Raw genomic sequence first — 22,102 nt, 5'->3', positions numbered from 1 at the left:
TACCCATAGCCATAAAATTTTAACCCCCTTTGCTTCTCTCAAATTGCTGTGACTTAAAATGCTGGCAACCCACTTCAGCTATGTTTTATAGGCATTTCAGTGTTTATGATCTGTCCTGTTCCAAGAAATATCATACAAAATATTTTCAAGTGATGATTTAGAAATTATTTTTAAGAAAACAAGTTTTAAAATGCAATCTTTCTACCTCTTATAATAGTGTCATCTTGGTGCATTTTCTTTTTCTGTAGAAGCTCCCTTTTGGTCCCACTTGATTTCTTTAATATTTATTTATGTTCCCGTACACGGAAGGTAATGATTTAGATTGCTATGTAAAAATCCATTTCTGTGGCTTGTGGCTTCAAAACGTATTTAGCTTCCTCTTAGAAACTTGGTCTTCTTGACCTCTGCGGCCTTCACCAGTTTGAAAATCCTAACCATAATCCTCTGTGGGGATTTACACAGGTGTCTATTATGGCCCATAATCTGTGATACAGCTTCCAGTATTCTCACTGTGGAAAGGTTAAACCCTCCTATCTTTGTGCCTGAGTAAAAAAGTCCACAAGGTGTTAGTATTGTCAGGGAGCAGATTGAAACAAGCATCCACTTTAATCAGGCCTTAAGCCTGTGTCTATGCCGACAAGGAATCTTTGTGATGAGCAAAGGGTTCCATTAGAAAAAGAGGCAGTTTGGTTTTTAGTTCCAGAGTTGCAAAAACAAAACTCTTTACTCCTACTAACTTTACAGTGGCTATATTTTCCAAACTTACATTTGTGGCTCATACTCTTAACAAATACATGAGTACTTTTGTGTGTAACAGATTAATAATATCTCAAGTTGGAAATGTCCCATAATATTCAGGATGTATTTTTACTAACCCTGGTGTGGTGCTGTAGGATAAGCACTGGACTGTGAACTGCAAAGTCAGCAGTTCAAACCCACCAGCTGCTCTTTGGAATCCCTATACAGGGTTGCTATGAGTCGGCACCAACTTGACGGCACTTAACAACAACTTAACATTTTATGTTATGTTTTATAACATCAATGCTCATATATCCCATGAGACAGGTTACAAAATGAGATTGCACTGCCATTTGTAGAGATCTTTGCCCTTCATACCTTAAGAACTAATGTGCAATTAGAAATGCTGTACTCTGTCATCTTTTCCATCTGAGGATTTATATAATCTATCTCCAGAACTGGACTCATCAGCTATCTCAGTATATGCGAGGCTGACACAGATCTTTCAGACTTTGGGGAAATATGTCCATTGTCTTAAACTTATTGGATCTGACATTACTCCCCTGGATCTACTTCTTCACAATGTCAGTTGTGAAGCTATCAGATTTGACAGGAACACTTCAATGTAGCCTAAAAACAACAACTTCCAGATTTAAAAGTATTGTCTCTGAGTGACTTCTGAAAGGGGATAAAAGGTCCCCTGAGTGGTGCAGATGGTTAATGCTCTCCATGGCTAACCAAAAGATTGGTGATTCAAATCTACCCAGAGGCACCTTGGAAGAAAGCCTGGTGATCCACTTCCAAAAAATCAGTCTTTGAAAACTCTGTGGTGCACAGTTCTACTCTGACACACATGGGGTTGTCATAAATCAAAATCAACTCAATGGCAACTGGTGGGTTTTACCTATGCTTTAGACAGGCAGGAACACAGCAACAGAATGATTTGGGGCAAGGAGGAATGGTGGGGAAGTTCCAAGAATGTGCTTGGAATGGCATTGCTTTTCATTCAACAATTACACCTCTATTATAAAGAAAATTACCAACGTCCCAGAAACTGTCCTGCTTGGTTGGTACTCAGTACAAGGGAGTCAGGGAGGAAGAAATTAATTCATGTAGGAAACAGCCTAGCAGTTAAAACATGGTCTCATGGTTTGTGTCTAAGACAGATAAGCACTAGGTTTAGCTACTATGTCTTCACCCTTTCAAAGGATCACAGCAAGAGCACTACCTCAGTGTGCTGCTTCTGGTCCCCCTGCCTCTGGGCTTCTCAATAAAACAGATGCAAATGGATGTGAAGCAACTCTGTCACTGTTTTTCACCATTGATTTAAGTGTTGACCCTTCATTTAAGTGAGAAACCAAATGCTTCTCACAACCACTTGTAAGTGCATGTCAGCAAGACATGTAACTTAAGGTTCTGTAGTAAATCTCCCATGAGACTTCTCATTCCCAACTGCCATTCCCAATAGTTACAATAGGTAGAGCTTGAAAGGGCTCAAAGGTCAAAACAATAGCAACTGCTAGTATAGCGTTAATTCTGCTTATATAGATTTTTTTTTTCTTTCTTTCTTTCACTCTGCAGGACTTAGCAGATCTTAAGTGAAAGAATGATCTTTTTAGAAAGTCTCTTGCCAGAAAGAAGGCATTTCCATTAATAGAAACAATAATGGCTTGTCTCAAATTTTATTTTCCCCTTTAACTTCCAAAAATGCATTAAAAAACTAAAATACCATTCCATTTTGGCAACAAATTACTAATTAATAACTACCTTCAATTTTCCCAGAAATAAAACATTAACATTTTTCTTTAAAAAATGAAATAGCATTTCACTATCTTCTTTTTCTATGTTACAAAAATATTTAACAGTAATATCTGTTCAATTATTTAGGCATCTCTTAATTGTGTAAATATTATCACCACAGTTATAAATATTTTCTGCTTTGTCCATAGATAATCAGCTAAGGATCTTTTGCTTGTAGGAGTTAAATTAAATCTATTTAAGGCTGCCTGCTGGCAACTAAATAATTACTTACTTTTGCTAATGCCTGAGTCTATTACATTTAGCAGCAAGAAGTGTTCTTTGCTTTCTTAAGTAGGGGAAAGTTGCTTTTTCCTATATAAATTTCATTGTTGACGGTATTAAAGAGGATTAGGGTGGGGTTGAAGTACATCTAGTTGAAAATGAAGTACATGTAGTTGAAAATTTAATTAGTTTAATCCCTTTAACAGCAATTGTTTTTATATTGAAAATTCTCTGTAACAACAGTATTACAGATCACACCCATATGAAATATTTACACTAAATATTTTAGCATATAATCTCTCTTGCAGCTTTCTTTTCCAAAATGGTAAGATTTTCTGCTTCTTCAGGTTTTCTTCCTTTTTTTTTTTTTTCTTTCTCTCTCAACTGAAATGCAGGGTTTCTTCTTAAGGGACCCGAATGGCATCTTTTCTTTTTCCCCTGCTAATTTTCTGTCATTGGCTCTCAGTAAGTTATGTTAATGATCATCAAACCATTAATCTCTTAAAAGAACATCAGTGCTATAAAATAAGGAAAAAGGTTCAATTGATTTTTTTTTTCTTTTTCATATCTGCAGCCATTTGGTGTACATTCTCATTTGAAATGATTTGTTTACCCATCGATTTCTATACATTTTATGCTGCTGAAATTATCATGAAGAATAGAGTCATCTGAAGGACAAAACTATCATTCTGGTCAACCTTCTCTGATCATTGCCAGTGTGTATTGGGAATTGTTCTTAATCTGCTCAAATGTCATGTTATTCGGAAGACTTTTTCTGACTTCCCAATGAAAAATTACAGTCACTATCCCTCTCCTTAACACCAGTACCTGCTTTAATTGGCTTTATTTTTCTCCGTAGCAGTTACTATGTGACACTATAAAACATGTATTTGTTTGGTGCAACTCCCCTGCCTAGGATGAAAGCTTCACTGAAAACAAAGACTTGAATTTGTTCACTGCTGTGTCACTAGAGTCAAGACAGGTGACTTTTAACTATATGATAACAATAGTAATATCGTAATAATATAATATGTCATTGCTGATAGCTATTCTTGTGTTGGTTCACCCTCAAAGCAACTCTCTGGTTGGAAGAATGAGACACTGCCTGGCTTTACAACCCTTACAATCATTCCTAAGTTTAATTGATGGCTACAATCAGTGGTTTTTACAGCCACTGTGTTAGTCCATCTCATTTAGGATCTTCCTCTTTTGTGCTGATCCTCTACTTTACCAAACATGATGTCCTTCTCGAGGGACTCGTCCCTCCTGGTAACATGTCCAGAGTATGTGAGACAAAGTCTCACCACCTTCATTTCACAGGAAGCCTTCTGGATGTACTTCTTCCAAGAAAGATCTGTTCATCTTTCTGGAAGACCATGGTATACTTAATATTCTTCACCTACAACATAATTCAAAGGTTTGAATTATTCTTTGGTCTTTCTTATTCTTTGTCCAACTTTCATATGCATATGAAGCTATTGTCTTTGATCTACCTCAGTAAGTACTTCAAGTTCTCTTCACCTTCAGCAGCAATGCTTTGTAATCTGCATATCACAAGTTGTTAATTAGTTTTCTTCAACTCGTAGACTTCTAATGCCTAATTCTGCTTCATATTGTCCAGATTCTTAGATTAGATGCTCAGCAAACAGACTGAAGTAGTATGAAAAACTACAACCTCGACACACACCTTTCCTGATTTTAAACCATAGTTTCCCCTTGTTCTATTTTAATAACTGCCTTTTGATCTATATACAGGTTCTGCATTTAAGTGTTCTGAAATTCCCATTCTTCACAGCGTTATCAATAATTTGTTTTGATCCACACAGTTGAATACCTTTGAAGAGTCAATGAAGCACAGGCTAACATCTTTTTGGTTTTCTTTTTTTAGCCAAGATCTATCTGATAACAACAACTATATCCCTCAATCTGAATCCTCTTCAATCTATATTCTCTTTTGAATCCATCTTGAAATTTTGGCAGTTCCCTGGTGATGCCCTCTACAACCATTTTTAATTGTCTTCTGCAAAATTTTACTTGCATGTGATATTAATAGGTATTATTTGATAATTTCCACCTTCTGTTGGATAACCTTTCTTTGGAATGGACACAAGTTTGGATTTCTTCCATATTTCCATAAAGGAGTGAGCACCTCCAGCACTGAATCATTTGTTGACACATTTCAATTGGTATTCGATCAGTTCCTGGAGCATTGTGTTTTTTGATAGTGCTTACAGTGCACATTGGACTTCTTCCTCAGTACCATCAGTTCTTGAAATGGTTGAACATCAATCATTCTTTTATGATGCAGTGATTCTGTATTCCTTCCATCTTCTTTTGATGCTTCCTATTAGCATAGTGTAGTGGTTACAAATCTGGCTGCTAATCTCATGGTCAGCAGTTCGAAACTACCAGCTGTTCCATGGGGAAAAGATGAGGCTTTCTGCTCCCGTAAAGATTTGCAGCCTCAGAAACCCTGTGCTGGGTCACTGTGAGTCGGAACCGACTCCATGGTACTTAACAACAACATTAGCGTAGTGGTTACGAGTTGGGCTGCCAACCTCAAGGCCAGCAGTTCTAAACAACCAACAGTTCCGTGGGAGAAAGATGAGGCTTTCTGCTCCCATAAAGATTTACAGCCTTAGAAACCCTGTACAGAGTCGCTATGAGTCGGAACCGACTCCATGGCACATAACCACCACCACTTCATCCAGAGAGGTCCACTTGTATAATTGCCATTTATATGGTTGTTAAAAGGTATTTATAATAAGTAAGTCATTGGTCTTGCAACATTCTCTCATGGATTTCAGTGTCATTTCTATCTAACTGCTGATTCTTTCCATTTTCCAAGTGCTGATCCTTTATGTTTCCAACTTTCACATTCCAATCACCAGTAATTATCAGTGCAAACTGATTACATGTTTGATCAATTTTAGACTGCAGAATTTGGTAAAAGTCTTCAATTTCCTCATCTTTGGCATTAGTGGTTAGTATGTAAATTTCAATAATAATCCTTTCAACTGGTCTTATTGTTGTTGTTGTTAAGTGCTGTCGAGTCAATTCCAACCCATAGTGACCCTGTATAGGGTTTCCGAGGAGCAGCTGGTGAGCTTGAACTGCCAACTTTGCAGTTCAAATGGCTTTGCAGTCTGGTGCATTAACCCACAGCACCACACCAGGATTCCCGGTCTTCCGTGTAGGTGTACGAATATTATCCTGTCACTGGTAGCATTGTACTTTCGGATAGATGTTGAAATGTTTCCAATAATGAATGTGATGTCATTCAGTTTGCCATTCCTGGCATAGGAGACCATTTCATGTTCTGTTTCAGAATGGCCAGTACTAGAGTTTCCTGATGCTTACAATACTGATCTCATTGCATTCCATTTCATTTTGGACAAATTGCAATTTTCCTAGATTCATCCTTTATGCATTCTGATTATTAATGGCTGTATTAGGTAAATATCTATTAATAATCACATTATGATTATTAATCAGTGTTTTCAGATGTTTCTTCCCATTTTGAGTTGTGCCACATCAACAAAGGAAGGTCCTAAAAGTTTTGCTTCATCCACATCAGTAAGGTATACTCTTCTTTAAGAAGTCAATTCTATCCCAGTCAAATTTTGAGTGTCTTCCAGCCTAACTGGCCCTTCTTTTGGCACTATATCAGCCAGTGTTCATTCCACTGTTATATTTTCAGTGTCTAATTTTCCAGAATTGAACCACTTTTCCCTTGTCTGCTGAAACCTTTGTGATGCAGCTGGTATTTGAAATACTACTGGCTTAATTTGTAGCATTGTGGTTATTGTTGTTGTTGTTGTTAAGTGCCGTCGAGTCAGTTCCGACTCATTGTGACCCTATACAGGGTTTCTGAGAAATCTTTACAGGAGCAGAAAGCCTCATCTTTCTCCTGGGGGCAGCTGGTAGTTTCGAACTGCTGACCTTAAGGTTTGCAGCCCGATTCATAACCATTATGCTACCAGAGCTCCTTAATTTGTAGCATTACTTCTGCATAAAAGTCACCACAGTACAACAAACTGGTAAATGAATGGAACAGTAATAGTACTAGGGTGAGTAAAAACTATCTGCAAACTGACTGTAGAATTTATTTTAATCAACTTTTAGAAAAGACAAAGACATCATTTTTGGACATAAGCTCCTTGCTTGTCAATACACTTTGTCCATCTGTCAACAAGCTTTTGTATTCCCTTATTTAAAATGTTTTAGACTGAACTGTGAAATATGAATGCACTGCTGTCTTCACTTCTTCATCAGAGGTGAATCTTTGTCCTCAAAGGGCTGTTTTCAGGGGAAAGTCCAGTGGAGCAAGATCAGGACTACAGGGAGGATGCTTTAACACCTCAAAATGAAGTTTTTGCAGAGGTGTGTAGACATGCATTGTCATGCAAGATCACAATGCCCTTGAATAGCAGTCCTTTGTATTTAATCCAAAGTTTCGGCTTCAGCTCTTCAGTGAGCATCTCACTGTATGGGGCACTGTTGATTGTTGAACCCTGTTTCCTGTTAGTGCTCCAATACAGGCCCTTGAGAATCCCAGAAAACTGTCAGCATCAGTTTTCCAGCTGATGGTTGATTTTGAATTATTTCTAGGCCAGCGATTGAGGATGTTTCCATTCCATACTCTGCCATTTACTCTCAGGCTCCCAGTCTCATCACCAGTAAGGATTTTTTTTTTTCTTTTTTTTCCCTTAAATGTTTTATTGTGAATTGTGTGATAGTTTACATGGGAGAACATTAGTTTTACATTCATTCTATCATATATCGTCTCATTGCCATGGTTATAATCCCCTCCATGCAATCCTTCCCCTGTACCCCCAAGGTCTTCAGCATACAGTCGCTCTCCCTCTCTGGATCTAAAGTCTCCAGCTGCTCCGTCGCTCCATGTCATCATCTCTGCCTGCATTTCAGGCATCACTGCTTCTCTGTGTAGGGTCCAGCTCTCCGCTCTTCTCCCTTGATGGTCCTAGGGACCTCCGCTCCTAGACTGAAAAGTTAATCACTCCCCTTCTTGCTACAAAACATCTACCTTTACATTTCCGACCCTCACAATCAGTCCTGATAATAATTATTCACTATTGTATCACAAGAGACCCGTCCGTCTGCATTTCATTGCATCAGACCCGCCTAGTCAGATTGAATACTACTCACTGGAGATTCTACCTTCCTCCAGGCCCTCTGGATCTAGGTTCCCTCTTGAAAGCTTGTAAGCCAGTCACTTCTTGCCTTTGTTTCCCCCCGCCCCCCATTTTGGGTAGTCAATGTCCAAGTTGCCCATCCCTGTCTACTCTGTGTGTGGAGAGGGTGGGAATGATTCTTGCTGTACCAGTAAAGATTTTTAAAGAGAAACTTTTCCCTTCTTTCGAGTATAGGTCCAAATTTTGTTTGCAGATCTCCAAGCACTTCCGTTTGTGCTCTTCTGTGAGTTGTTTTGATACCCATCTTGCATAAACTTTTTGAAATCCAAGTCTTCCATGGATTATTTCGTAGGCAAATCCATGGCTGATTTGCAGATTATTTACCACATAATCCACTGTCACTCAACTATTTGCCAGAATCATTTCACATGCATGCTCAATGCTGTCATCAGCCATGAACTAATTTGGATGGGTGTTTTAATATAACGAGTGTGGATAATTTTTGACTCATCCTCATATTTGTTGCTAAGTGAGGTTGAGTCAGTTGATATCTATCCTGTATAGGCTTTCTAAGGAGCAGCTGGTAAGATTTCTACTGCTGACCTAGGTTTAGCTGTTCAATGCTTATTCTGCTGATAATAATTGTCCCTGGGTTGTTGTGTGAAGTGCCGTCGAGTTGGTTCCGACCCATAGCAATCCTTTATAGGGTTTCTGAGGGGCAGCTGGTAAGGTTGAACTGCCGACCTTGCAGTTCAAACAGCTTTGCAGTCTGGCACATTAACCCACAGAGCGCCACCTCAGGACTCCTGTCCCTGAGAGGTGCAAACAATTTGCTGTTGAATATTAACTTACAGGTTGTTCAAACCAAACCAGAAAAGCCAAGGAAGAAAACCCTGGTGATCCACTTCCAAAAAGATTACAGCCAAGAAAGCCCTATGGAGCAATTCTACACTGAAATATATGGGGTTGCCGTAAGTCTGGGTCTACTAGACATCAATGAGTTTGGTCTTTTTATGAATAATGTTGTTGCGAAGTGCCATCAAGTTGATTCCCACTCATAGCTCCCCATATAGGGTTTCTGAGGTGGGTTTCAATGGTACTATAAATCTTTGCTGGAGCAGAAAGCTTCATCGTTTTCCTACAGAGTGACTGGTAGGTTTGAACCAGTGACCTTGTGGTTCAAAGTCTAGTGCTTGACTTACAGAGCCACTGCACTCTCCTTTAATGGATAGTGTTGTTGTTGTTAAGTGCCACTGAGTCTGTTCCATCTCATAGAGACCCTGTATAGTGTTTCCAAAGAGTGACTGGTGGGGTTTGAATTGCCAAACTTGTGGTTAGCAGTCCAGTGCCATATATTATTGTAATTCCAGCTTCCACCACTCATCTGTCAGTTTGATGTACTATGGTGGCTGCTTTGCTGCTGGAAGTTATATCGCTACCAATATTTTAAATATCAGTAGGGTCACCCATAATGTACAGGTTTAGTCAGGAACTTCCAGACTAAGATAGACTAGAAAGATGGAAATGACTGTTGGGTTGTTAGATGCCATCGAGTCAATACCGACTCATAGCAACCCTTTGCACAACAGAACAAAAACACTGTTGAATGATTAGACACTGAAAATCTTAGGACTAGCAGAACACTGGTAGATAGAGTGCTGAAAGATGAGAACCTCAGGGTGAAAGGCACTCAAGCAGAATAATTATGAGGCTGGTGTAGGAGTAGGCAGGATTTTGCCCTGTTGTGCATAGTTCGCTGTGTGTTGTAACTGACTTGATGGCACCTAATAACAACAGCAAACCTAAATGGAGTCTTGGTGGCACAGTGGTTAACCAAAAGGTTGACAATTTGTCTTCCCCATTTTGTGCATACCTCTGTGTCTAATCGGCTCTGTTAATAATGCAGAAGTAATTAGAGTCCTGGTGTGATGCTGTAGGATAAGCACTGGACCACAAGGTCCATTTGAACTGCAAGATCGGCAGTTCAAACTCTCACCCACTCTTCTGAAACCCTATACAGGGTGGCTATGGGCTGGAACCAATTCAACAGCACTTAACAACATATCAATGTAGGGTATGCCTTAAATCTAATGTGTTGTTGTTGAGCATATAAACACAGTAAGGACACACAAAATAGATTTAGGGCACACCCTACCCTGATATGTTGCTGTTGTTGATAAATGCTGTTGAGTCGGTTCCAACTCATCTCCACCTTGTATACAGTTCCCAAGGAGCAACTGGTGGGTTTGAACTGCCTACCTTACAGTTAACAGTCCAGTGCCACACCAGGACTCCAACCCTGATATGGGCTCATTCAATTAACAAAGAAAACCTGTTTCCAGAGAGGATTACATCCAGAAATGCAGAGGTTAAGATTCTTAAGCATTTTTAAGGGACACAGTTCAATCAAAACATCCATTTCCAAAATCAGCCTAGTGTTCTTCTTCCTCTCATTGCGGCAACTTGTCCCCATTACAGAAGCTCTGCACACCTTTACTGAAGGCGAACCAATGCTCTCTTTCAGCAGCATTTCAGACTAATGTCTGATATCTCACTTTGGTGTATAGCTCAGAGTGCATTCCTTGTGTTTCGATGCCCCTGACCTCAGGGAAGGTGGTAGCATCCAAGTTAATGATTGTGCAGATGGTTACATGCTGGCAGATTTTGAAGTGACCATATTTTTTTTTCAGTAAATTTCAGATGAAGGCGTGATTTGTGTAACCCTGACCCCTTCCAGTAAAGTGCGCATTTACATATATTTAGAATTTATAAATCCTGACAGATTCCACAATATTTATAGCCCTCCATAAAAAGCCTTTGCCAGTTTGCAGAGCTTCGCATTTGGCTTCCTAGTATGCTTAAGAGAGTTTAAATAATAATAAATTTGGTGATTTATTCCACCTGGAACAGAAACTTATTCTCCTTCTCCCCCCCCACCCCCCCTTGGCTTGTTTTGGAGCAGATACTATAAATAGTGACACAGACGCTGGGATCAGGAATATGGAATTGAAATTTGAGAGAAAATTACAGAAACATTTCCATTATCACTGATGCCTTGAATGTATTTTAAAAACATTTCTGTTTCTCAAATAATATACCTTCTCTCCTTTCTCCTACACCATCTCAATAATATTTGAGCCCCCAAACCTGTTGCCAGCATCAGGATTCAGTTGCATTTAATGGGAGAGAGACAGTGAACGCATTAGCTGACTCGGTAGGAAAAAGTTGCCTCTGAGGAGCCCAGAGCAATGCTCCAGTGTTCATCTTATATTTCACAGTGTCAGTCTCCCAGGTACATTCATTATTTCAGACCCAGGTCATGCATCCTGCAGGTATGATGAAAAAGTCTCAACTCATGAAAAAAGTTATAAAAACAAAACTAAGTGTAATTAAAAGAGAAAGTCTCAATGTGAAATGTCAGAGGATCAATTTTCATATCCAAACATATCATACTTACCTAGTGCATACATGAACAGTGAACTCCAAATGAAATCATTTGTTTTCTGTAAAACAAAATAAACACAAATCTGGGAAGCACTCCATTGCTTCACAATCTACTGATGAAAGTAGAGAGCTGCCATGAAATGCAGCGTAAGTTGTACAATGGAGTCCTGGTGTGGTGCTGTAGGATAAGCGCTAGAGTGCTAACCACAAGGTCAGTGGTTCAAACCCACCAGCCACTCCTCAAATCCTCTATGGTGCTGTTATGGGTCTGAACTCACTCGACGGCACGTAACAATAAGTGGTGTCATGACAAGTTGTGATATAGCAAGGAGACTTGATTTCCGTCTTCTTGTTTGGGTGGATGGTAAAAAAAGTTGCCTTTGAAATAAAGAGAATAAAAATAATGACTAGCATCCATGGGGACTCCTGGTGTGGCATTGTAGGATCCACACTGGATTGTTAACCACAAGGTCAGCAGTTCAAACCCACCAGCTCCCCTTTGGAAACCCTGTACAGGATCCCCATGAGTCAGAACCAACTTGAAGGCCCTTAACAACAACAAAGCATCCGTGGATGTAGGCTGGATACAGAGTAATTTATCAAGTGGCTGTGGCTCTTTACAACAACCTCCAAATTAGAGAATAGATTTTCATCCTAGCTGAGTAGTGGATGTCACCCCTACTCTACCACCAAGTTTCTCCTAAGCAATCCCCTGGTCTCTTACTAATAGGTTGGCAGATGTTTGGACCAAGCCCCAGAGCCTGTAGTGTTCCACATTTTAATGATTTGTGGTAAACAAAGTAAATGCTTTAAACGGAAACTTTATGAAGCAAGGGTCCAGTTAAGTATGATGGATTTGGGGCAAAGTAGGGAGAAACTGAATGTTGTACAGGGGATATTATTTTTTAAACAGAACACAGGTATGTATGGTTCAGTGCTAATTCTAACACTTTACTTGAAAAATGACTTTTAAAAGAACTGTACTCTTGAGGACTGTCCTTGAGGCAGAGAGAAATTTCCTCTGCTTTTCCATAGCATCTTTCTAAGAGGAAGCGGAGGTATTGAGCTGTTAGACAGTTGCTCAGTGTCTTTGTGCTTCTGTGACCACATTATGGGTCTAACACATATGGATAAATAAACTGTTTTCATTTCTTAAAGTCTATGAAAGGAAACAAGACAAGAAAATTGCCATATTGCTTTTCTTTTTTTGTTGTTTGTTTAAGCTATTAAAGAGGAGAATCCAGTTAGGGCTAATAAAAAGTGATTTCTGAAACAGGTTTGGTTTTTGTTTGTTTGATTTTTTTTTCTTTCTTCCTAACCGCTTACTTGGCAATCACAATCTGGAAAGACTTGTATTAGACCAGTGTTTTGATGCCTTCTCTTTTGTTCTTCTTCCATAGGGCAACCCCTACATGTGCAATAATGAGTGTGATGCAAGTACCCCTGAACTGGCACATCCCCCTGAGCTGATGTTTGATTTTGAAGGAAGACATCCCTCCACATTTTGGCAGTCTGCTACTTGGAAGGAGTATCCAAAGCCTCTCCAGGTTAACATCACTCTGTCCTGGAGCAAAACCATTGAGCTCACAGACAACATAATTATTACCTTTGAATCTGGACGCCCAGACCAAATGATCCTGGAGAAATCTCTCGACTATGGACGAACATGGCAACCCTATCAGTATTATGCCACAGACTGCTTAGATGCTTTTCACATGGATCCTAAATCCGTGAAGGATTTATCACAGCACACGGTCTTAGAAATTATTTGCACAGAAGAGTACTCCACGGGGTATATGACAAATAGCAAAATAATCAGTTTTGAAATCAAAGACAGGTTCGCGTTTTTTGCTGGACCTCGGCTACGCAATATGGCTTCCCTTTATGGACAGCTGGATACAACCAAGAAACTCAGAGATTTCTTTACAATCACAGACCTGAGGATAAGGCTTTTGAGACCAGCCACCGGGGAAATATTTGTAGATGAGCAACACCTGGCACGCTACTTTTATGCCATCTCAGACGTAAAGGTACAAGGAAGGTAAGAGAACTCTGACTTGACAGGGAATGGATGTGTCCAAGGAAAATATCAATGTATTGGACCCATAACTATAGAATGACATGTGTCAGTTTCTACTGTAAGATTTTCTCAGAAACACCAGCATAGAGGTACATTGAAGGCATTTGAAAGCCTTCTGGTTCAACAGTAATTTCCAGAATTGCTGCTGCAAAACCTGGCAGGAGTCCTCAGCATTTAAACAAAGGCAAATAAATAAATAATAAGCATCTTACTTGAGACATAGGAACTTTCTAGAACAGGAAGTGGGTTAAGGCATTTAAGGCAGTGAAACTAAGGAGAACAGAGATGGCTGCTCTATCAGTGAGTGAAAAACAAAAACTATGTCTTATCATTGTTTTCAAATGCAAGGAAATATTTGGAGACCAGTGATTGTTTGCTTCCCCAACATATCTTACTAGTGTACTATACTCTCAAGAGAGGGTTTCAACATGGTACAACTCCTTGCTTATGTCTTGTTATGTTGCACAAAAAGATTCCAGAAATGAAAACTATATTTCCTCAAATTTATTAAAGAAGAACCAAAAGTATTTAGAAGCAGAATGCAGTTGTTTAAGAGGCGCGCGATCTACTTTTCAAGTTTTGATGCTATTATCTTAAAATGCATACGTTATTGTTCTTCAGTGCCGTTGAATCATTTCTGACTGACTAATAGTGACCCTATAGAGGGTTTCTGAGAAGCAGCTGGTGGGTTTGAACCACTGACCTTGTGTTAATCAGTGCAGTGCTTATTCCTATGGTGCTATACCAGGACTCTGTAAAATACCATTTAAAATATGAAACTAAATTGGGCACCCATCATTGTGAATCACGGATGGACAAGCAACTAAAGTTTAAGCACATTAATGGTCACAATCAGGGATGTCTTTGGATTTGATATGATACCAGATACACAATTGAAAAGTTTTCAAGAATTTCAAAGTAATTCAATGAAAAACTTGAATAATGAGAACCAGGACAACCAACATACAGGTTCACAACCCGTTTTTCAAATTGGGGTGTTATCAAAATAATTATAGTATGGCAGTCAAAACCTGAGATAATGAGCAGTTAAAACTGAAGATAATTCATTGTTGTTATTGTTGTTAAGTGCCCATGAGGCAATTCCAACCCATAACAACCCTACATAGCTCTCTGAGGAGCAGCTGGTGAGCTTGAGCTGCCAACATTGCGGTTCAAACTGACCTTGCATTTGTGCATTAACCCACAGCACCACACCAGGACTCCACTAAATATAATACTGTACACCAATATTAGAAGAAAAATAAGAATTATTCTAAACATCCAAAGATAGCTAAATCAAAATATATGAGGGTAAGAACATAAGTGATGTACAAATCATGTAGGTTGCATAAGATTTAAATTGATGAAGTCTGATTCATTAAATTTAGTGACTTCTAGGATCCCTATGGCATCCTGGTGTGGCATTGTAGGATAAGCACTGGAATACTGATTCTCAGATTGGCAACTCAAACCCACTAGCCACTCCTCAGTAACCCTATACAGGGTCACTATGAGTTGGAACTGAATTGACTACATACAGCAACAACAACAACAGGATCCCTGTGGCACTGTGGGAACAGAACCGGACTGCTAACCACAAGGACAGCAGTTCAAGCCCACCAGCACCTCTTCGGGAACTTTATATACAGTATTCCTATAAGTCAGATCTGACTCGAATGCACTTAACAACAACAAAGCAACCCTTGGGAATCTTGTTTTGGTGCTGTAGCACACCTGCCAGCCACTCTTAAAAACCCCATACGAGATCACTATGAGTAGAACTGATGGGGTGGTACTTAACTACAAAGGCAGCCATTTGAGCCCTGGTGTAGCACTGTAGAATAAGCACTGGACTGTTAAACACAAACTCAGCAGTTCATTCATTCCCACATCCCCTCTCAGAAACCCTGTACTGGAGCACTATGTGTTGGAACTGGATTGATGGCACATAATAGCAACAAGAGACCTCAAAAACTGGAGCATTGAGACTCCCTGGCCGTTCAGATGCTGTCTCAATGTATCTCTGATAACAGTGATATTGTATCTTTATGCTAGGAGTCCTAGTGTGGCACTGTTGGTCAATGTGCTGGACTGCAAAGTCCACTTGAACAAGGAGGCCTATGGTTCAAGTTCAACAGCTGCTCCTTAAAAACCCTATACAGGGTCACTATGAGTTGGAATCCGACTCGATGGCACTTAACACCAACAACAGCTAGGAGTCAGACGAGGTCCCTGCTCCTAAGGTAAGGGTTATGGTAGGCACAGAGTGGGATAGTGGACATAAGTTGGATGTGGTAAGAAAAGTACTTAGCTGTGGGAAAGTGGCAGGAATTGATGGCAATCTTCTCTCAGCCGGGTCTAGATTCCTGTTCCTTGTTGAAAAATCAAGACTCTTTAGTTATGGTAGCTTTAACAAAACTTAACCAAAACTTTTGTGATATATCTGAAGATATGTATAGGGCAAAAAATAGTGCTGTCGAGTCACTTCTGACTCTAGCAACCCTGTATAGGGTTTCCGAGGAGCAGTTGTAAGGTTTGAACTGCCATCCTTGCAGGTAAGAGTCCAGTGCTTATCCTACAGCACCACACCAGGTGTAAGTGTCGTCGAGACTGGATCCGACTCAAAGTAACCTATAGATAGGGCTTCTATGGAGCAACTGATGGGTTTGAACTGCTGACCGTGCTGTTCAAACCACCCTTGCAGTCCAGTGCTTATCCTGCAGAATCACACTAGAACTCCCTCTATGTATATATGTGTTATTATTGTTCAGTGCTGTCAAGACAATTCCTACTTAAGATTTCCTGTAAATCTTTTCGGGAGCAGAAAGCTCCATCTTTTTCCAGCTATGGATTTGAACTGCTGACCTTGTGGTTAGCAGTCCAGTACTTATCATACAGAGCTACCAGAGCTGCTGGAGTAATGAGTAATCCAATATGGACTGGTATAATATTGATCGTGTAGATTCAATATTATAGAGAACAGTTCATGTATTAGGGAAAGGTGATAAGAGTAGTTGCCTTAAATATCAGTTTGCTGTTTAAAATAAAATGTAACTGTTATACTCATGAACAAGAAATCTTGTGGTATAAATGATTAAGCACTCAACTTCTAATTGAAAGGCAGGCAATTAAACTTTGGTATAGATTTCTGGTGTGGAGCTGTAGAATAAGCACAGGACTGCAAGGTCAGTTTGAACCACACCACAGAGTCGGTGGTTCAAACTCACCATTTGCTCCTTGGAAACCCTACACAAGGTTGCTATGAGTTGGAGTTGACTCGAGGATATTTAACAACAAGTCACTCAGGGAGAAAGGCCTAGTGATCTGCTTCTACTGATTACAGCCTAGAAAACATCATGAAACAGTTCTACTCTGTTACATAGAGATACTATGAATCAAAATCACTTCTATACCACCTAACAACAACATACTTAGGAACATTTTGGCAGAAGCTCATCAGTTTCTAGTATCTTATTTTGGTGGAAACTATTCTTAGGAGTATTCGTTCATATTAAATATGAAAATAACTTAAGTTGATATTACTAGCAATCACATACCAGACATAAGTAGCAAATCTTCAGTTCATCCACAAAAATATTAGTCAGAATTAATAAACTAAAATTTGAACTTGAATCCTAGTATGATCTACATTAATAAGTAGGGTCATTATGTTTCCTTAGCTTTGAAATCTGAACCAAAAATTCTACACTCAACTTTCCCAGGAGTCCTGGTGTGGAGTTGTAGGATAACGCACTGGGACCTCAAGATTGGTTTGAACTGCAAGACTGGCAGTTCAAACTCACCAGCCACTTCTCAGAAACTCTATACAAGGTCACTGAGTTAGAACGAACTAGATGGCACTTACCCACAATTTTCCCAAACACTCTTTCTCCACTTGTGAAAACGCAAGCTTGTGAAGCTTTTTGATTGGTCAGTGACCAATTTGGGGGCTTATTTTTGTCATAAGGCGTCCTGGTGGCGCAGTGGTTAAGCATTTGGCTGCTAACCAAAAGGTCAGGGGTTTAAACCCATCAGACACTCGCTCTGTGGGAGAAAGATGTAGCAGTCTGTTTCTGTAAAGAGTGTAGCCATGGAAACCCTATGGGGAGTTCTACTGTTTTCTATCCTAAAGAGCTATTCTGTATGGTCAGTATGAATTGAAATCAACTTGACAACAAAGTGTTTAATTTTTTGGAACATTTATTATTTTTTAATTGTATATTTCATTTTGTTGTCTTAAGTATAAATCACACTTAAAAGGGCAAGGTATTTTTATGATTTGTCATTGGAACCAGGCATGTCATCTCCATCAAGTGTTGTTAGAAATGTAGACTCTCACTAGGTGGACCATTTTTCTCTTGTCCCTCACCCTAGTAGTGTCTTCCAATCATATTTCAGTGGTTCAGAGGAATTTGGAGGAGCCTTCCTCCCTATTCTGAACTCACCTCCCCTGTCTTTTCTTGTTCTCCAGTCAAGTGCAAGCTGTTGAGGAAGCAGCTGGGCAATAGAGAAAGGTCCAGTAGAGGTGAGCCATTTCCATGAGGTCCGACTCTGTCACCTCCAAAGTCTGACCAGATTCCTCAGGGCAAACTGAAGTTGGCCTATACTGCACCAGGCACCAGATGGTCTGGGTATTTTTAGTCATAAGGGAGGGCCTAAAGGAACAAGGACTGATAGCGCCAGCTTTTAAGTTATATATGGAAGATCTGCTCATGAGGAAGTCACTAAAGGGAAATGCTGACCTGTTGCCTGGTTCAAGGGCCTTTCAGCATAGATATAATTTTATCCTTGTTAATTTCAGTAAGGAACAGCCTGTTTGTTTATTTGCTTTTTCTTATAGAAAATCATCTGTAGCCAGACTGGATACTAATTTATGGTCTTTACTAATTCTGAACGTTCCATTTCAAGAATGTCAGAAATATAAACTTTCCGAAACATAACTGGTTGTTGATTCCAGTCACCCCACCCCTGCTCCATCCTACCGGAAAATGATTGCAACCTTAACGGCATACTTTTATATGTCTTTACCTGATAATGATAATGTTATTTTTCTACTTGTTACTCCTCTGATCCCACCATAATATGGGAATTGACTTGAGTTATTTTGCTAAAGAGGAATGGATATGGGACCAAAATATTCATTAGGATAATGACACAAAATGCAGGGTTTTTGTTTGTTTGTTTGTTTTTTAACCTGAAGTATTAAGACTGTTGTTGTTAAGTGCCATCGAGTTGGTTCTGACTCATAGCAACCCTATAGAGGGTTTCCAAGGAGCAACTAGTGAGCTTGAATCAACAATCTTGCAGTTCAAACTGACTTTGCAGTCTAGCATATTAACCCACAGTACTACACCAGGACTCCAAGTAATAAGGTATGAAACAAAAATAGTTGGAGAGTCTTTACTTTAATTCACTGGCTATGAATTCCAGTTCACTGTTTTTGTGTGTCCATACTTTTATATTTTATACTGGTTGGTATTGTTTGGTATAATAATGATGTTTTGCTTGTCATTAACTGTAGCAATTCTATTCTTTTTGGCATGTGACACATCTGATAATAGATTTTCTTGGTGACAAAAACTATAATCTTACTACAAAAATTTTAGTTCTTTTGCCACCTGCTTATTTTGCTTCTACTTCTCCTTTTCTGTGTATTTATTAACATAATGGCACAAAAAGAGGAAACATGGCTGTTGGCAGTCTCAGCAACTCCATAGCACTTATATTGTTCAATAAACCTAATAATCTTCATGGACTAATTCTGACTTATGGATGTCCTGCTTCAGTAAATCAGGGTGATTTTCTCTGGTGAATAATAGACAAGTGCAGTGTGCCAGTACCTTAATTAAAGAGCAGCTCTCTTAGTCTTGATCTCATTTTAATTTACAGGGTAATACTACAATAATATCACTAATGGAAGGTACATTAAAGGGCATCAAGTAGCATTAACTCTATTAAATTATGGTACTTGTGTTAATTAACTGCTGAAGCAAGATGGTTCTAATGGCCAAAAAGGTCGACTAATTCATAAATAAAATCTACCCAAATGAGGGGTAACAGGAAAATTGAGGACTAGATATTTGTCCTAAGTATCTTTTTATAGAAACAGGGGTTTAAGTTCAAAGGCTGGCATTATATATATGTACGATGCCAAAAAAATGTTTTCATAGTTATACAATTCAAATTTTATATTTCTAAATATTTCTTTTCCATCATTAAATGAATTGACAGGTTGGACATGTTTGTTAGATTTATAGACTTAACAGAATATAAACCATTCATTATTTATGGTTTATTTGAAGTGAGCAATTTCAAGGAAGTAATGCAGTTTGTTGTAATAATTGTTAAATCAGAAAGACAAATGAACATTTGGTAATCTGCTCATTTAATTGTAAGATGTAATATCAGCAATATGTTGTAATTGTTTCAGACATAAGATTATAGAAATTATTTTTTATCAACAACTTTAAGACAGAATTGTTAAGAACTGTTTTCAGTGGTCTAGAAAACTCCTAATCACATCTCTATTACTTACTTTTTTCACACAGTTTTTGTAAATATAATTATCAACATTGTTTCTCAGTGCTTAGATGAGTTCCCTAAAGGTCCTTGACTCTCAGTTACTGTTTACAGAATTGACTCTGCCTCCGATGACTTCACTGCTTGCTTCCAGTAGAGGAGTCAGAGAACATTAGTATAGAAGCCCCTCTCCACTAGGCGTCAGGAGTGAGAAGGGACCCTACACTTACCTCTTCAGGAGGAATTAACATATATTTGCAAACCATCACTATTTGAATGTCACTGCTTAATATTAGCTATAAGTAGGGCAAGATAACTCATTTGTCAGTTTGCCATACTGGCTTATGTATCGCTGTGATGCTAGAAGCTATGTCAACAGTATTCCACCCATTGTGGACAGTGGAGCTTCCAGACTAAGACAAGCTCAGAAGAAGATCCAGACAACCTACTTCTGAAACATTAGACAAAATAAACCTAACAGATAGAAGTGGAGCATTGTCTAATATAGAAAGTACTAGAAGATGAGCTCCTTGGATTGGAAGACAAGGTGCATTGAAAGAATTGGCAAAGAACAAGGCACCAGGAATTGATGGAAGAAAAACTGAAATCTTTCAAGAAAGTGAGGCATCAGTGGAGGCACTCACTTATCTCTGCCAATAAATTTGGAAGAAAACTGGCTGACTGATTGGAAGACATCCGTGTTCTGCATCATTCAATAATTTGCCCAGAGAATCTTTCTATAACTAAAGTTGAGGCTTGAATTTTTTCTTCAGTTCCCTCAGCTTGAGAAATGCTGAGCGTGTTCTTCCTTTTTGGGTTTCTGATTCCAGATCTTTGCACAATTTTTGTAATATTTGGCTTTATCTTCTCGAGCTGATCTTTGAAATTTTCTGTTCAGCTCTTGGACTTCCTCATTTCTTTCATTTTCTTTAGCGTCTCTGTGCTGGAGAGCAAGTTTCTGTGTCTCTTCTAACATCCATTTTGACCTTTTCCTTCTTTCTCATCTTCTCAATGACGTTTTGCTTTCTTCATAAATGATGTTCTTGATGTCATCCCACAACTCTTATGGTGTTCGGTCTTCAGTGTTTATTATATCAAATCTGTTCTTTAGATGATCTCTAAATTCAGGTGGGATATGTTCAAGGTCATATTTTGGCTCTCATGGATTTGTTTTCATTTTCTTCAGCTTCAGTTTGAATTTGCATATGAGTAATTGATGGTCTGCTCCACTGTCTGCCATTGGCCTTATTTTGACTGATGACATGGAGCTTTTCCATTGTCTCTTTCCGCAGATGTAGTCAATTTGATTTCTATGTATTCCATCTGGTGACGTCCATGTATATAGTCATCTCTTATGCAGTCTAAAGAAGGTATTTGAAATGAATCATTGATTTTTCAGAATTCTATCATGTGTTCCCTAGCATCATTTCTATCACCAAGGTCATATTTTCCAACTACTGATCCTTCCTCTTTGCTCCCAACCTTTGCATTCCAATCACCAGTAATGATCAATACATCTTGATTGCATGTTTGATTGATTTCAGATTCAAGAAGTTGGTCAAATTCTTCTATTTCATCCTCACTGGCTTTTATGGTTGGTGCATAAATTTGAATAATAGTGGTATTAACTGGCCTTTCCTGTAGGTGCATGGATTATCCTATCACAGACAGCATTGTACCTCATGACTGATCTGGGTATGTTCTTTTTGACAACGAATGCAACACCATTCCTCTTCAAGTTGTCATTTCCAGCATTGTAAACCATGTGGTTGTCAGATTCAAAATGGCCAATACCAGTTCATTTCAGCTCACTAATGCCTAAGATATCGATGTTTATGCGTTTCATTTCAGTTTTGACAACTTCCAATTTTCCCAGATTCATAGCTCGTACATTCCATGTTCTGATTTTCAATAGATGTTACAGCTGTTTCTCTTCACTTTGAGTTGTGCCCCATCAGCAAATGAAGGTCCTGAGGGCTTTTCTTCCACGGGCTTTACTTCATTCGTGTCATGATAGTCAATTCTGCTTTGAGGAGGCAGCTCTTCCCCAGTCGCATTTTGAGTGCCTTCCAACCTGAGGGGCTCATTTTTCGGCACTATATCTGACAGTGTTTCTCTGCTATTCATAAGGTTTTCAGTGAGT

General features: G+C 39.0%; 1 protein-coding gene across 1 annotated transcript in view; it reads left to right on the top strand.

The window, feature by feature from the left end:
* Nucleotides 1-22,102, top strand: part of NTNG1 (netrin G1) — a 509,839-nt gene that overhangs the window by 266,117 nt on the left and 221,620 nt on the right. Inside the window, exon 2 of the mRNA XM_006865985.1 lies at nt 12,761-13,401. Coding sequence (XP_006866047.1) covers nt 12,761-13,401 — 641 coding nt within the window. The remainder of the gene's footprint in view (nt 1-12,760; nt 13,402-22,102) is intronic.

This window comes from Chrysochloris asiatica, unplaced genomic scaffold (genome assembly GCF_000296735.1).
Source record: "Chrysochloris asiatica unplaced genomic scaffold, ChrAsi1.0 scaffold00085, whole genome shotgun sequence".
Lineage (NCBI taxonomy): Eukaryota > Metazoa > Chordata > Mammalia > Afrosoricida > Chrysochloridae > Chrysochloris > Chrysochloris asiatica.
The sequence above is the reverse complement of the archived record's forward strand: the minus strand, read 5'-3'. Positions and strand labels throughout refer to the sequence as shown.